The sequence below is a fragment of the Ochotona princeps genome, chromosome 22 (genome assembly GCF_030435755.1).
Source record: "Ochotona princeps isolate mOchPri1 chromosome 22, mOchPri1.hap1, whole genome shotgun sequence".
NCBI classification, from domain to species: Eukaryota; Metazoa; Chordata; class Mammalia; order Lagomorpha; family Ochotonidae; genus Ochotona; species Ochotona princeps.
The window spans coordinates 7,691,757-7,708,205 of record NC_080853.1 but is presented as its reverse complement, the minus strand read 5'-3'; the positions used below and the strand labels follow the sequence as shown (position 1 = coordinate 7,708,205).

General features: G+C 56.6%; 1 protein-coding gene across 2 annotated transcripts; it reads right to left on the bottom strand.

Moving 5' to 3' along the window:
• Positions 1-518: 518 nt before the first annotated feature.
• Positions 519-13,061, bottom strand: SPATA2 (spermatogenesis associated 2). 2 transcript variants are annotated; one of them, XM_004585893.2, is made up of 3 exons: positions 12,668-12,798; positions 4,498-4,934; positions 519-3,665 (listed from the first exon to the last, which is right to left on the bottom strand). In XM_004585893.2, the coding sequence occupies exons 2-3, from the start codon at positions 4,831-4,833 to the stop codon at positions 2,445-2,447; spliced, it is 1,557 nt and encodes a 518-aa protein (XP_004585950.2). In that variant the 5' UTR covers positions 4,834-4,934; positions 12,668-12,798; the 3' UTR covers positions 519-2,444. The 2 variants fall into 2 exon arrangements, with proteins under 2 accessions (XP_004585950.2, XP_058535517.1); XM_058679534.1 differs by lacking the exon at positions 4,498-4,934 and having other exon boundaries at positions 12,668-13,061.
• Between the last annotated feature and the right edge of the window lie 3,388 nt (positions 13,062-16,449).

The following is a 16,449-nucleotide window of genomic DNA, read 5'->3' as shown; positions in this document are numbered from 1 at the left end:
CACTGGTCGGGTCTGGAACCTGCTACTCGGGCTCATGGCAACACCCAGACGCCACCTGCAGCCAGCTCTGACTCTTCGCCTTAGCAAGATTACTTGAGAAAAAAAAACAAAACCGGGCCCAGCGGTGTGGCCTAGCGGCTAAAGTCCTCACCTTGAATGCCCCGGGATCCCATTATGGGCACAGGTTCTAGTCCCGGTAGCTCCACTTCCCATCCAGCTCCCTGCTTGTGGCCTGGGAAAGCAGTTGAGGACAGCCCAAAGCCTTGGGACTCTGCACCCGTGTGGGAGACCTGGAAGAGGTTCCTGGCTCCTAGCTTCGGATCGGCATAGCATCGGCCATTGCGCTCACTTGGGGAGTGAATCATCGGATGGAAGATCTTCCTCTCTGTCTCTCCTCCTCTCTATATATCTGACTTTCCAATAAAAATAAATAAATCTAAAAAAAACAAAACAAAACAAAAAAACAAAACCAAAAACCCAAGCAACCAAACCTCAAAGAAGCAGAGACAGGAGACACAAAACTCAAACACTGCATTTAACAATGGAAGACACTTTTATTATTATTTTTGCAGTCACCTCTGAACATTTCAACTCTTGGTAGAAATCAAAGGCAAAACATGAGCATACAGTTAACTGCTTCAGTCGCAACAGCCTCGTACAGTAGGTACACAGCAAGGGGGGCAGGTCCCCCACCTCCCTCCAGTCTAGGACCACAGAGGAGTCTGTCCCATCATGGACTTTTTCCTCCTTGGACAAGTTGCTGGTTCAGGTTTCCATCCACTGCGTGTTCCGTGGCATCACGGTTAGTTGGTTAGTTGAAAGTCTCGGTCGCTATAATGCTGGAGCAATCTGGAAAGGGGAAACTAGAAAACCAGAGCTCCCAGGAGTAGGCCATTGTGTAGAGGAAGCCCAGCAAGGAAGGGCCAGGCCGGGTCTGTCTAGGTGCTAACTGAGCCGGCTGGAATCTGGCTGTATGTACACAGTAGGTATCCACAGATATCTGCCAGATAGATAGATAGAAAAGAGCCAGAGAAGAATTGGGAAACTTTAAGATCATTCATAGAGCTGGAAGAACATCGGCAAATTCACAGTGGCCACAGGATTCAGCCGTGTTTAAAGTTTCTCAAGAGCTAAATGCCTCTTTGTACTGGAAAAGTCCACTGTGTGGAACACCCTGCACACACGCGTCACAGTCACACACGGCCGACAGGCGTCTCCAGGCCCTGGCGATGACACTCGCCTACTCTGCACTGCTGCGGGATACTCCAGGGGTCAACAGGTGGCAGGCTGAGGGGCCTTGGAATACCCAGGGAGGGGGGCACTCCTGCCTACTTGTAGTGCAAAAAGCTCGCACGTGTTGGCACCAACAAGTCCTTGGAAACGCAGTGCCAGGATAACTGGGATGGAGGCAGGGTGGGAATCCCAAGGGCTTTTCCTTCCAATTTTGCTCCAGAAGTCAGGAGTGCAGGGGGACGCGAGAGGGTGGGGCACCTGAATCCCAAGCAGGCTGTCCCAGCCCGCGGGCACACAGACCTCACGGCCGCACCCTGCTAAGTGCACGCTGGAGGTAGGTGTAGAGACAGAGAGTGAGCCCGAGGGGAGACCACGCTCCACCGCGCCCCCCCAACCAGGGTGGTGTCCTGCTGCCCTGCCCTCACGCTCCATTGCACCCTTGGGCGGGGCGGAGACCCTCCTCTGGAAGACTGAAGTACCCTGGGCGGGCGTTTTATAAATAGCTACATAATTCATTTCTTACCCACTTTGAAATACACAGCAAGTTGAATATTTATTTAAAAATAAATCTCAAAAATTTCTATTTACAGTGCTATAAGGGGGGGAGTGCAAACAGAAGAGAAGTCGGGCCTGCTGTACGAGGCCACACTCAGTGCCCCCCCATGCCACTCGCTCAGACTCTGAGACGCCAGGCGGGGCGGGAGGCTGAGGGCCAAGGGATCCTTAGCTGGGAGGGGGTGGCCCAGGGATGAGGCGGGGAGAGGCCCCATGTGGCAGGAGGGCTCATTTCACAAGCCAGCAGGCCTCTAGCTCACCGCGTGGGGCACCAGGGGTGACCTGAGGGCCCCTCCCAGGCCCAGTCAGCTCTGTGTGCAGTGGGAGGGGCGGGCACAGGAGGCTCCCACACAGACGTTCTTGCCAAAGGAAGAGCTAACAGCAAAACCAACTCAACAGGGAGTGGAGAGACTAAGCCAAGATACATGTGAAACAAGTGCCTCTCTCTCACACACACTCATCAGATGATAAAACAGCCATCAATGCAACAGCTGAATCACTCCATCAAGTGGCCTGCGGGCCCAGGTGGCCCACGACCCCGCCACCTGCAGGGTCAAGGGCAGGCTCTGCTCCCAACCAAGGCGCCATCCTCCTCCACCAGGAAGCCAGGAAGGTCCGTGGAGTAGCCCTTGTAGCAGGAAGACGCCCAGCTGAGTCTATCGGTACACGAGATGGGTGAAAGGGGCGGACTTGTAGTTCAGCTGGTTGTTGGGCAGGAACTTGTGCAGCTCACTCTTTCTGCAACACGGGTCGTAAGGATAGGCGCTGAGGCAGGCGTCGCAGGAGACTTTGGAACACTGGGTGCAGGTGTTGGTGGCGCCAGACCGGTTGCAGAAGCCACAGCGGGAGGTGGTTGTGGTGGAGGGCTTGGCCTTCAAGTGGCCATGGGACAGACCCGGGGCCTGGCCCGAGTACTTCTCCCTCAGGGAAGTCCCGTGGGCCAGGCTGTCGTGGGCGGAAGCTTTGCCAGGCAAGGGGCTGGGCTTGGAGGCCGAAGGACAGGTGGCAAGCAGGCTGTCACAACGCTGACAAAGGGACGAGTTGCACGCGAGACCACAGTTCTGGCACTTGGAGAGGGCTGACTCCTTGACGGGGGGCGTGCGCCTATGGTAGGCGGGGTGAGCGTCGTTGCGGAGCAGCCACACCTCCGGCCGCAGGGCATCCTGCCTGCGGTACGTGGCCCTGGGCTCGGAGTCTGTGTACAGGTCCACATCCTCCTGGGAGGAGAAGCAGGTGCTGCGCAGCAGGCCAAGGCCGTTGTTGGGGGAGGCGGGGGGCAGGTCATCGGGGCTGCCGTGGGGGGAGCTGGACATGGCCAAGAGTGAGGGGGACGGCCGGATGATCTCGTCCTTCAGGTCGTCCCCCGAGTCCGCGGTCAGAGGCTCCTTTCGCAGGCTCAGCGAGGCCTTCAGGGGTGGCTTCCTGCTCTCCCAGTAGCTGTCGTAGGCATCCACCGACCTCGAGGGCTTGGTCACGCGGGGCTTGTAGTAGTCCTTGGCGGCCCGCTCGCTGGCCGACTTCTGGAGAGCTACACGGGCCATGGAGGTCGTGAGGTGCTCCCTGCCCTCGGCCCGGCGGCGTAGGGCCTCAGAGCAGCCGCGCGCATCCTCAGCGCTGCTCCTGCGCTCGCTCACCACGTCCAGCTCCGAGTAGCCCTTGTCCTTCACCTGCGAATGGATTTCTAGCATCTGCTCACACTCTACCTTGGCCAGGAAGAGCTCAAAGGAGACCATCTTCACCTGCAGAGTCTCCACCAGCTCCTTGAGTTTGTACACAGTCCCCAGCTCAGACACGTAGCCCATGTACTTCAGGATGGTTCGGATGTCCTCTTCCAGTAATGTGGACTTGACGCAGTACACGAAGGGCCCCGTGTACGTCTAAGGGAGGAAGCAGGTGGAGAACAGGCCGTCAGGGCAAAGGGCGTGAGGGCAGGGGGATGGAGAAGGGGGCTCAGCGGCTTCTCACAGCCAAGGTGGAGGTGACGCACTAGGAGCTCAGCTTGGGCCAAGGACCAGACAGCCAGCGTTTCCTGCAGCCCAGAGACAGGACCCCTGGCTTTCTCACGGAAGGCAGAGCCTGCTCCACATGGAGAGGAGGCTGGGGTGGCAGCCATGCAGATGGGATAGGATTACAGGTAGGACAACCTGCACGCCACTCCTGTGCCCTCACCCCCATCCGGGCATGGCGATGAAGGCTGGGTCACGGGACACCCAAGAGCCTTCCGGGGGAATCTCTCCTGAGCCCCGGAAGGCTTCAGGTGCCTTCCCATGTCCCTCATCCACCATCTCCACTTGGTCCCACGAGCCCAGCTCATGCACACATACATCTGCAAGAGCCTGCAAGTCAGCATCTCCCCACCCGAGCTGGGCCACCTCAGGTCTGCTCCCCTTACACCAGTCAGTGTAACCCTCTCCCAAGGTGACCCCACATCCTGGCCTGGCTTTCTCCCGAGTCCACTCATGACAAACCAGAGCCTTCTGCCGGAGCTGCAATGCCCCGCATGACCTGGCCACTGCCTTTCTAACCTCTAGGGTCAGGATGTGGCAGCCTGGAGTGGGGAACCAGTCAGCAGAGGCTGCCAGAGACAGGCAAGATGGGAGCCCCGGAGGTAACGTGGCTTAGCACACCCCAGGAGGGTGAGAGAGGTGAGGAAGGAGGCGCCTGGTGGTGGGCGGGCAGGGCCTCACCGAGGAATGGACCCGACCTCACCTTGATGCTTCTGAACTCCTTCCTCCACGGGTACAGGAAGAGGTTGACGCCCACCGTCTCCAGCACGCTGAAGGCGCCATGCAAGGCCTGCAGGCTCGAGGAGCTCAGCGAGCGCAGTGAGCTCTCCACCACCTCATAGAACTGGATCAGCCGGAATCGATAAAAGGGATCCACCTTGTGCAAGCTGAGCAGGGTCGAGGCTGCCACCCGCAGGGACTCGTCGCTGCCAGGCCGCTGCTGGCTGGGGGTGGGGTCCACCTTGCCCTCGTGGAACTGCACATACTTGCGAAATAAGTCATCCTTGTATTTTAAATCCATTGAACTGGGCTTCCCCATCCCAGAGGGTGGCTACCTTATCTCCTCCATGGCTTCCGGGTTAGAGGCAGCAACATGGTGAAGACCACGGACATGCTGCCCACCGGGCCTGGCAGAGTGCCCTGCAAAGGGAGGAAGGACAGCTGCTCACACCTCGGACAGCCGCGCCAGCTCCCACCCTAGGAAGCAGGACTGACCCAGGCCACCGCCAGCCAGGGGCCCCTCCCTGTGGTCGGGTCACTCAGCAGACTGCCAGTGCACTCAGCAGAGACAATGCTGTAGCAAAAACAAGCAAGGAGAAGGCCTCGATTTCGTGGAGCTCAGAAGGGATAAAGTCACATTCCGGGAGGCCAAGGTGAGGGTGGGTGTGGCAGGGGCGCCGAAGCTGCTTCCATGGAGAGGACAGGGAGTACAGTAATGTCCCCTGATAGTGACAATCAGGTCTAAAGTACAAGTGTTGGCCAGGAGGGGGGCAGTGGGAGAGTAGAGGCATCAGCAGGAAGGCTTGCATGATGTCTCCCAGAAAAGGGCCAGAGCCAACGCAGGGAATCCTTACACAGCCCTGGGCACCCTTACCGGTTACTGCCATCCCCTGGTCCCAGTGTGACAACTGTGGCACCCAGACATTAAGAAATGTACTCAGGGCCCAGCACGGTAGCCTAGAGGCTAAAGTCCTTTCCTTCAACGTGCCAGGATCCCATATGGGTGTTAGTTCTAATCCCAGCATCCCCACTTCCCATCCAGCTCCCTGCTTGTGGCCTGGGAAAGCAATTGAGGATGGCCCAAAGCCTTGGGGCCCTGCACCCACGTGGGAGACCTGGAAGAAGCTCCTGGCTCCTGGCTTCGGAATGGCTCAGCACCGGCCATTGCAGTCACTTGGGGAGTGAATCATCGAACAGAAGATCATCCTCTCTGTCTCTCCTCCTCTGTATATCTGACTTTCCAATACAAATAAAGCCAAAAAAAGAGAAAAGAAACAGAAATGTGCTCAGAGTGGAAGGGGCGGGTGAAGCTGCACCTGGGAAGCAGCATTCCACATCACAGTGCTTGGCTCAAGTCCCGGCTCTGCTGACCCCAAATCAGTTTCCCACGACTGTGCCCAGGAAGCCATGAAGCTGGGCCAACTAGCTGCGCTCCTGCCAACCACTGGTATAGCCGGATGAGGTCCTGGCTCCTGACTCCGGCCCTGTCCTGGCTCAGGGGCAGATGGAGAGGGGCTGAGTGAGTGGAAGACCTCCCGGCTCTGTCTCCTCCGAACCTGTGTATTAACTCTGCTTTTTGAATTAGTCAGCCTTTGGAGGGCGGGGGTGACCCTGAAGGCAAGCACCTGGTCTAGGGTTAAAACAGCTGGGTCACCCATGTGCCATGTCAGAGGGCCTGGGTGTCAATCCTGGTCCCTGGTTCCACTCGGATCCCAGCCTCCTGCTCACGTGCACCCTGAGAAGCAGCAGGCGACAGCTCGCACAGTGGGGTTCCTGCCACCCACAGCCATAGGGTCGAGGCTCCCAGCTCCAGCCGCACAGACACTGCCCTCAGCCCTCGGGGAGTTCTCATGCAGCCACACCTAGGCCTCTGCTCAGGGGTTCCGACATGCCCTCCCTCCCCCAGTGCCTAGCCCCAGCCCAGCTGTGCTGTCTCTGGACTTTCTGAACGCTGTGCAGAGGACAGAGGAAACTCTGTAATCCAGCTGGAATTCTGAAACAAGGGTCTCCTTGGACCGATGGCCAGGAAGAGATCCGTGGGGATAACTGGATGCAAAGGCCCAGCTGCAGCTGAGCTCATGAGGCACTCAGGTGCACGGGGCATGCTGAAGAGCCCATGTACCTAGGGAAACTGTAAGACAGATGGAAGAAACATTCCTACAATTTGCCAAGTCTGAAGATCCAGTAAGGCCAGTGTTGGCAGGTAGAGCCTTCCCCTGCAGTGCTAGCCATATGGGGCCAGTTTGTGTCCTGTATGTTCTACTTCTGATCCAGCTTCCTGCTAGTGGCCTGGGAAAAACAGTGGAAGATGGACCAAGTGCTTGGGTCCCTGCTACCCAGACGGGAGCCCTGGATGAAGCTCCTGGCTCCTGGCTTCAGCCTGGCCCAGCCCTGGCCGCTGTGGCCACCTGGGAAGTGAACCAGCAGATGGAAGATCTATCTCTCTTTTAAATAAATAAATATTTTTAAAGAACAACGAGATCCACGAAAAGACAAATGACCTATCAAGTTCTGCCCAAAGCCCAGTGATGGGCTGACAGCCCTGGCCACACAGCCAAGATGGAAGGGGTTCCTTACATGGGCGAGTCTCAGGACCGACTAGCCTAACGACATGCTGTTAGTACTTTACCTGTGCTGGGCCACAATAAGTAGAGCCTGACTGGCGGGTCCTGGGAAGCCCCCATGCTTTCTGCTACCAGATGTGAGCATGGCCTGGGATTGCAGGGCTTTGTGCTGCCCTAGTTTGCCGTAGTTTAGGTTTCCATGCTGGAGTGTGCATGGGCAGGTGCGTGTACCGCACGGTGCACTTGAAGGAAGATGTGTACAAAGCAATGAATCCTTTAAAAAATATATATTTTAATTTATCTTATTTATTTGAAAGGCAGAGACATGTTTAGAGACAGACAGAGATAAGTCTCCCATCCACTGGTTTACTCTCCAAATGCCAGCAATGGCCTAGGCTGGGCTAGGCCAAAGCCGGCAGCCTGAAACTACCTCACTCTCCCCATATGTGGCAAGGGCCCTTCTAGGATACACTTTAGCACGGAGCTGGGATTGGGGATGGAGCGAAGACACACCCAACAGTGACCAGAAGACAGTTCCAAGCTCAGGCCTTGTCCAGCCCTGGCTGCTAGGGGCATCTGGAAAGTGAATCAGAGGATGCACAGTCTTCTACTCTGCCTTTTAAATAAGTGGAAAAACGAATCACTGTATACAACACAACTCCTGGGAGACAGAGAGCTAAGGGCAGGATCCAGATAGTTTGGCCCCCAAACCCATGCCCTGGACCACTGCACCCTGCTGTTCTGCAGCAGAGAGCTTGGCACAGACACACAGGCTGGTGAGGCTGAAGGCACAAGCCGGCTCCCACTCCAGAGGCCTTGGGGAGCGTGCAGGAGTTCTGTGCACTATGCCAGGAGCTGCGAAACCAGCTCAGCACAGGAGACACGGCAAGTCCACTTGGGCTCCACATCCACCTTTCCCAGCAGCCTTCCCCCTTCCCCTGACCTCAGCACCTTTGAGCAGGACGCTCCCCTAGCAGCATCTGCGGCTGTGCCCTCACGCTGCTGACTCCGCCATCACCCAGGCCTCAGCTCAGAGACCACACACACTCCCGTCCAGGAACCACCACCTTCCCACTCCCTCCCTGCCTGGCTGGCCTGAGAACTGGATTGTTTTTCTTTTTGTGAGTGTGTGTGTGCTAAATTATTTTCAACTTTTGAATTTTATGGTACAATTTGGTATAGACTGGGATTCTCCCCCAACTCCCACCCGACAGATCTTCCCCATGTTGCCACAATAGTATAGTTCTTCATGGATTTTGTTTCTTCACTTAGCAGCTTCCTAGCTCTGTCCTGCCCCATCTCCCCCTCATCTAGTAAGGTCAAGTCTGAATAGTTCACACAGCACCTAACCGAGATCCTGACACACAGAAGGTATTTACACAAAGCTGGGTGCACCAAATGCCACCCCATTAGCTTCTCACTGGTACCTCCCAAAAAAGAGCAGGACAGAGGAAGAAGGGGTCCAAGCCACACATGAGGGCAGCAGGAAGTGGACCCCAGACATCAGCTCTGGCCTCAAACTTGACTCCCACAGACTTTCAGCTAGCCCATGATGTCACATCGGTTCACCCAGCACCCGCCTCTGCCAGACCATGGACTGGACACAGTGCTAGGACAGTGTGACAGCTGGCAGAGCTCCTGGGCACAGGTGCACGAGCAGTTAGAGTATCCTGCAGTCCAGGAGGTGATCGCCGCTGCGCTCCCTGCACCTGCCGGCACATGCACCATTTCTGATTTTAACTAACAGAAACTTTGTCCTTCCCAGCACCCACGCTGATCCTCCTCCCAGGAAGCCGACCCTGGGCTTCCTGAAGTCACACTCCGCACACCCGTTTGCTGCTGGCACACAATGAGCGTGGAAAAGAGGACTCCGCACAGCCCTGTTTGCTGCTGGCACACGATGAGCGTGGAAAACAGGACTCCGCACAGCCCAGCTGGTGCTCAAGATCCTGTAAACACGGAGGGGAGACGCAGCTACGAACCCTGAACCGGGGCCGGCGCTATGGTGTATACGGTAAGGCTTCCACCTGTGGTCCCAGTACCTCCTATGGGCATTGATCTGAGTCCCAGCCGGCTTACTTTTGATCCAGTCCCCTGCTATTATGCCTGGGAAAGCAGCAGAAGATGGCCCAAGTCCCTGAGACCCATGAACCACCTGGGAGATTGCGAAGAAGCTCCAGGCTCCTGAGTGTGGACTGGTCCAGCTCCAGCCATTGCAGCCATTCGACACTGGAAGAGTGACAGAAGATACCTCTCTGTCTCTCCCTCTCTCCTAACTCTGCTTTCAAATGAAACTAAAAAAAAAAAAAAAAAAAAAAGAGGGCCCGGCGGCGTGGCCTAGCGGCTAAAGTCCTTGCCTTGAAAGCCCCGGGATCCCATATGGGCGCCGGTTCTAATCCCGGCAGCTCCACTTCCCATCCAGCTCCCTGCTTGTGGCCTGGGAAAGCAGTGGAGGACGGCCCAATGCATTGGGACCCTGCACCCGCGTGAGAGACCTGGAAGAGGTTCCTGGTCCCGGCATCAGATTGGCGTGTACTGGCCGTTGCAGCTCACTAGGGGAGTGAGTCATCGGATGGAAGATCTTCCTCTCTGTCTCTCCTCCTCTCTGTGTATCCAGCTTTCCAATAATAATAAAAATCTTTAAAAAAAAAAAAAAAAAGAGGAAAACAAAAGGGAACGGAGGCTGGTGCAGTAGCCTACTGGCTAAAGTCCGCACCTTGCACATGCTGGGATCCCAAATGGGGCCAGTTCATGTCCCAGCAGCCCTGCTTCCCATCCAGCTCCTAGCTTGTGGCCTGGGAAAGCAGTACAGGACGGCCCAAAGCCTTGGGATGCCACACCCACACAGGACAGCCAGAAGGAGCTCCTGGCTCCTAGCTACCTGTGGGCTCAGCCCCTGCCACTGCAGCCATTTAGGGAGGAAACTAGCAGATGGAAGATCTTTCCCTCTCTATTTTTCTTTTTGTAAATTTGCCTTTACAATTAAATCTTTTAAGATTTATTTATTTATTATTACAAAGTCAGATGTACAGAGAGGAGGAGGCCCTAAAAAAAGTTTTTAAAGATATGTTGGCATCCTATGAAACAGTGTCACATGATGCAATATAATTCATTAAAAAAAAGTATGTGAAATTTAAAAAAAAAAAAGATATGTTGGCATCCCGGTGCATGCAAGGCAAGAATTTAGCCAATGAACCATCACACCAGACTCAATAAATAAATGTTTTTTTTTTAAGAAATTACTTCTGGGGCCCGGCTAGACAGCCTAGTGGCTAAAGTCCTCACCTTGCATGCACTGGAATCCCATATGGACGCTGGTTCATATCCCGGCTGTCCACTTCCCATCCAGCTCCCTGCTTGTGGCCTGGAAAGCAGTGAAGGATGGCCCAAAGCCCTGGGACTTTGTATCTGTGTGGGAGACCTGGAAGAAGCTCCTGGCTCCTGGTTTTGGATTGGCGCAGCTCCAGCCATTGCGGCCACTTGGGAAGTGAATCAGCAGATGGAAGATCTTCCTCTCTGTTTCTCTTCCTCTCTGTATATCTGACTTTCCAATAAAAATAAACTCTAAAAAACTTACTTTGATTATCCCAAACTAGCTACTGTTTAAAAAAAGAAAAAGAAAGAAAAGTAATTATGGAGAAAAAGGAAGGAAGGAAAGAAGGGGGAGGGAAGGAGAGACAGAAGCTAATAATCCCTGAGATCCTGCCATGGGTCAGGCGTGGTGCTTTCCACTTTACCCCATCTCGTCCTTGACACGCTACCAAGCCTCAAAGAACTCTAAGAGTGGAAGGCAGGAGTGGGACTTGGGCAGCAGGCCTGGGCCGGGCGCTCTCACTCAGCCCACACTTACAGTCACTACTGGTGCCCTGCACTGCAGGATGGGCCATGAGGGCCCATGCCAACTGCCCCAGGAAAACCAACGAGTTTCACAAACTCCTTCAGGTCAAAGAGCAGCAGGGCTCAGGCAGGGCCAGGGAGGAGTCTGCACTCTGCGCCTCATCTGCCAACAGACCCCCGACTCCTGGGGGCAGGGTGAAGTCGCCGCCTGGATGCCCACAGCCTGGCCTCACCAGGGCCTGGCTCATGTCCCTGCCGCTCCCCGCTCAGGTGCGTGCTGGAAGGCAGCACTCCGATGTGGGTCCCTGCCACCCTGGGGAGAGCGGAAGGAACTGTGGGCTCCAGGCTCTGCCAGCGTTCGGGGAGCACCAGCGGAGGGAGGACACCTTGCTTCCTTTGTGTCTCTCTGCCTTCCAGATAAAATTTTAAGTATTTTTTTTAAATCACTCTAAAACTGATTCTTAGGCAAAGCCAGCAAGCTGCATCTTCAACTCCTCGACATGGCTCTTAGAATGCCGCTGTTGGAAGACACGCAGAACTGAGGTCTACAAATTCCTATCTTCCCACTCAGAATAGGATCTGGAGAGCCACATATCCAGGATGTAAGGAGAATGGCTGGCGCAGTTCCATCACCTCTGCTGCAAGCGTCCTGCCTTGGGGCTGAGCACCCAGCACGGAGCCAGCACCCACAACCACCACCCAAAGCACTAATCTGTGAAAACAGGGCGCCGTTCCTCCAAGCAACCCAGACTCCAACGCCAAGCCATGCCAGTCTGGTAAAGGGAGGGGAAAAGGCACCGTGCACACCCCAGAGTCAACCGCTGCGTTGCACCCACAATCTGGGTCAGGGAGAGGGCTGGCAAGCGGCACGGGCGACAGCAAGCCAAGGGGCTTGCTTGCTTTCTTTTTCGCGGCCTCTGAAAGCCTCCGAGGATAGCAGCTGATCAATTTAAAATCCCACCGCAAGGAGCCCAGAGGACTCGGCAAAGCCTGGGCTTGGCTGCACCTCAGCTGGCCCATTCGAGCAGAAAACACTCCCCAAGCAGCAGCAGCAGCAGCAGCAGCAGCAGCAGCAGGCGAAGGCGCCCCCTCCTGCAAAGGCAGCCGCTATTTTTGGTCCCAGCACCGCCGGAGCCCGCAGGTTTACACATCCCGGGAGCCCAACCCGAGCAGAGGAAAGTCGGCTCCACGCCCTCCGCCTCCCGCCCCTCTCCTGTGCACCCCCTTTCACCGCACGCGGGATCACCTGGCCCTGGCTGTGGGACCCCGGAGGGCTTGCCTACCTCCCTAACTAGATCCCGGAGACACACACACACATCGGAAAATAACCGAAGCGGCAGATGCCAGAAGGGATCCCTCGGCAGCCTTCCTGCCCCTCGGCCCCCCGGCGAGCAGGCTCGCTCCCCCCTGACCACACCGAGTATCTCGGCCAAGGTCACACGGCCCGCGAGAGCCTGAGGTGGACGGAGACTCCTGCGCGGCAGACTCGGGGGGTCCTCCTGCCTAGCAAGTGACCCCAAGAGGGTGGGGGTGTCCCTTCTGAGGCGCCCCGAACCAGCTTCGGCCGGAATAATGCAGCGCCTGAGGTCCTGAGGGTGTTACCCCCCATAAAAACCGGCCTGCCCGCCGCCCCCAGTGGCCGCCAGGGACCCCCCTGTTTCCAGGACCAGCAGAACCCGCCCTGGTCGGGTGTCCCCCTCCGCCCGGGGAAGCCCCAGAGGCAGCTTCCGCTCGCGGCCGCCCTTCACTCACCTCAACGCTGCCGCGCGGACACCCCGACCGAGGGAAAGGAACGGGAGGCGCGGCCGCCGCTCGAGCCGGACCCAGCAAAGGGCTCGCGCAGCCCCGGCCGGCTGCGGGGTACCAAGCACCAGTACTCGGGGCCAGAGCCGACCCGGAAACACTCAGCCCGGAAGTGACGGCCTTGAGGGGCGAGCCCAAAGGCGCTCGGGACCGTGGCTGCCCCCCGGACACGATCCCCGGGCCGGCGGACACTACAAGAGGGCGGTGGTGGGAAGAGAGGGGTGACATAAGAAGCGAGCCCAGGACCCGCGGGTCTCTGCGAGGCTGCACAATGACCCGGGACTGGGACCCGGAAACAAACGAGCCGGAAGTGACGCACGGCACCTGGCCGCGGGAGGATGGCTGTCCGGGGTTGTTATGGAAACGGCCCGGGAGCCGGGAGGGAAGTGGAGGCATAGGGACGCTGGCCGGGGCGACGACTGGAAGGCGTAAATACCGAGGCTGCGGAAGACCCGGGGGAAGCCAGGACCACGGACGCGGGGAAGACTGCAGCTTTCCTGAAGTGAGGGCCGGCCGAGACGGGGAGGACGGGCCTGCGTGCCCGGGACTTCGCACCACGCACCTGCAGCAGCTGTGCGGGCTACTCAGGCCCGGTCCCCAGGGCTGCGGGGCGTCTCTGCCCTGCTCCTCCAGGGCTGCGGGGCCGGGCGTCTCTGCTCCCCCAGGGCTGCGGGGCATCTCTGCCCTGCTCCCCGAGGGTTCTGCGCCCACCGTGGTCTCACCGTGCTGTGTGCCAGCCCAGGGGCCCGGCGAACGCACCTGCCGGGCAGCTGTCCCGATGCCGCCGCCGCGCGCTCTGGACATCCCAAGGCCGACCCCTTCACCTCTTCCCCGCCTGGCCTACCAGCCCGAGCCCGGCCCTCCCTTCCGACTTGTCCTTTCTGTGGCCCCTACAGCGCCGTGGTCCTCAGCTCTCACAGATGGACCCCGGGTTCCTGAACCCCTCCGTCTCCTCTGAGCTCGCAGGATTCTCTTTCCGTGCTGGAGCGGAGGGGTCTGAGATGGCTCCCTTCACAGACCAGCAGCCGGTTTCTCCAGCCAGGCCCTGGAGTCCCGCAAGGTCTCTGGGTGCTTTCCGCTCTCCTGTCAATCACCTGCAAGGCGATTCCCGCTCAGCAAGACCCCTGCTGGAAAGGCCTCGGCCATTCCCACGACCAGAGAGCCTCCTCTCCACGAGACTGCTGGGGGGAAAAAATCCCTTCCAGCTCTGTGGTTTGGGGATAGCCTAAAAGGGAGAGAGTGTTTGGAGAAGGGCTTTCCCGGTAGGAAATCCTGGGTGCTGAGATGCGGGGACATCTCCTCCCAGAGACACTCCAGGTCACACCCTGCTGGGAGGGCGTCTTTCTCAGACTGAATGACCTACGGATTAGCAGGTAATGGAGTGGTCACGTGATAGCAACCCCCTGCTGCTCCCCAAGAGCCAGCGACCACTTCATTGTGTTTTCTAAGGTCGCTTAAAAAAAAATACACATTTAACAGGTGATTCCAGCAACACAGGAGCATAGAGAATAGAAAGCGAAAGAGAAAATACTACCCCATGACCTGGCGATTGGGCTTCTTAAAATCTTCCAGTCACAGAAGTGCCCAGGAAACTTGTTGCATCATTGTGTGTAACACCAAAAAAATTAAAAAAAAGCCAGAAGCCTTCGAAAGGGGTTCCTGAATTCTAAGCGCTGGGGCTGTTTAGGACCAGTGGATGGAAGATTTGACTCCCATACTTTCCTATTGCTCTGCCTTTCAAATAAATAAATGAAAAACTAATAAAGTACCAGGCCTGGAGCCATGGTATAGCAAGCTTAGCCTCTGCCTTTAATGCCAGCATCCCCGTATGGTTACCAGTTCGAATCCCAGCTGCTCCACTTCCAGTTTAGCTCCCTGCTAATGTGCCTGGGCCCATGTCCTTGGGCCCCTTCATGCATGTGGGAGACACCACAGCCAGCCATTGCAGGCACTGGAAGAGTGAATCAGTGGATGGAAGATCTCTCTCTGCTCTCCTCTGAAAGCTGCCATGTAAATAAGTAAAAAGAATCTTAAAAGTTTATTTGAAAGAGTTACTCAAAAGGAGAAACAGATCTTCTATACACTGGTTCATCCCCAGATGGTTTCAGTGGCCCTGGACAGGAGCTTATCCCACTATGCCACAACCACAAGCGGTTTTGCAGATGGAATAGGCAGGAAACGCCACCCCCAAGGCCTGGAAGGGAGTGAGGCTGCAGTCCGGTGAGGGCTGTGGCTGTCAGGCAGCATGAATCTCAGACTAAGGAGTCTGTCTGCCTCTCCCCACCTCCAAGTTTGGAATTCATTTCAACCCTCTGTGCCTAGAGGCAGAGCCTGGGAAGGCTGGGAGCCCTGAAGGAAGCACAGGTTAACCCCAAAGCAGGCGCTGTCAGGGGGCTTCCACACCCAGAAGGAAGGCTTAAACAGAAACCCAACTGCCCGTGGCCTCAGGGAGTGCAAAGGTGACCCTGGCAGCTGAGGCACTTAGGACCCGCCCGCCCAACCCAGTCCAGCCCAGCCCAGCCCAGGAGACACAGTTGGCCAAGGGGCAGCTGAAGATGGAGGGCAAAGTCAGAATCTCCTCGTGTGCCAGCCACGTGCTGATCACAGGGTGTTGGGCTGCCAGGCGTGTCTCTGCAAGATTTGTCCATGTCCCGGAAGCAAGCCAGGGAAAGCCACACCCTAGCCAACTTGGTGAAAAAGCCACCTTGTCCCTGGGCCAGCAAGGGTCAGCTCCAGCTCTGGGGTCAGCTCCAGCTCTGCCACCACTGGGGTCTGTGGTTTGCATGTCAGCTGTTGGAGCGTGGTCCTCGGGGCAGTTCACTGCGCAGTTGGGCACCTTCAGCAGTGGGTCCAGCAGAAGACAGTTCCTGTCCTCCCGTCTGTCAGGATTGTGATGTAGTCTGGCAGGAAGCCTTCACCAGAGCTGAGCGAAGCCAGTGAGTGACAGGGCTGGGCCCATGATCTGTCAACCTTTGTGGGTTTTTTCTTTTTTTAAGATTTATTTTTATTGCAAAGTCAGATATAGAGAGAGGAGGAGAGACAGAGAGGAAGATCTTCCATCTGCTGATTCACTGCCCATGTGGCCAAAACGGCCGGATCCAATCCAAAGCCAGGAGCCAGGACCTTCTTCCAGGTCTCCCACACGGGTGAAGGGTCCCAAGGCTTTGGGCCATCCTTGACTGCTTTCCCAGGCCACAAGCAGGATGCTGGATGGGAAGTGGAGCTGTAGGGATTAGAACTGGCACCCATATGGGATCCTGGTGCATGTGCAAGGCAAGGACTTAAAATCTTCTATCCACTAATTCACTTTCCCAAGTGGCCGGTACAGCCAGAGCTGTGCTCCCTGCTTGTGGTCTGGGAAAGCACCAAAGAATGGCCCAAACCTTGGGACCCTGCATCTGCGTGGGAGACCCAGAGGAATCTCCTGGCTCCTGGCTTTGGATCACTTCAGCTCTAGCCATTGTGACCATTTGGGGAGTGAACCAGCAGATGGGAGATCTTTGTGCTTCTTTTTGTAAATCTGATCTACCTTCCCAACAACAAATCATGGCTAAAAGGTGTGTCTTTGCATTCCCTGTGTTTTAGAGCTTTTATTGTGGACATCTCTACTTTTTTTTTTTTAACTTATTTATGTGAAAAAGAGACACAGATCTCCCATCCACTGGTTCACTTCCCAAATGTCCACAGTGGCCCAGGCTGGGCAGTGTCAAAGCCAGGAGTCAGGAGCACCA

Coding starts and splice junctions, on each gene's coding strand:
- SPATA2 (XM_004585893.2), bottom strand. CDS start 4,833: ATGGGGAAGCCCAGTTCAATGGATTTAAAATACAAGGATGACTTATTT. Junction 3,666..4,497: donor AGGAGTTCAGAAGCATCAAG/GTGAGGTCGGGT, acceptor TTCCTCCCTTAG/ACGTACACGGGGCCCTTCGT.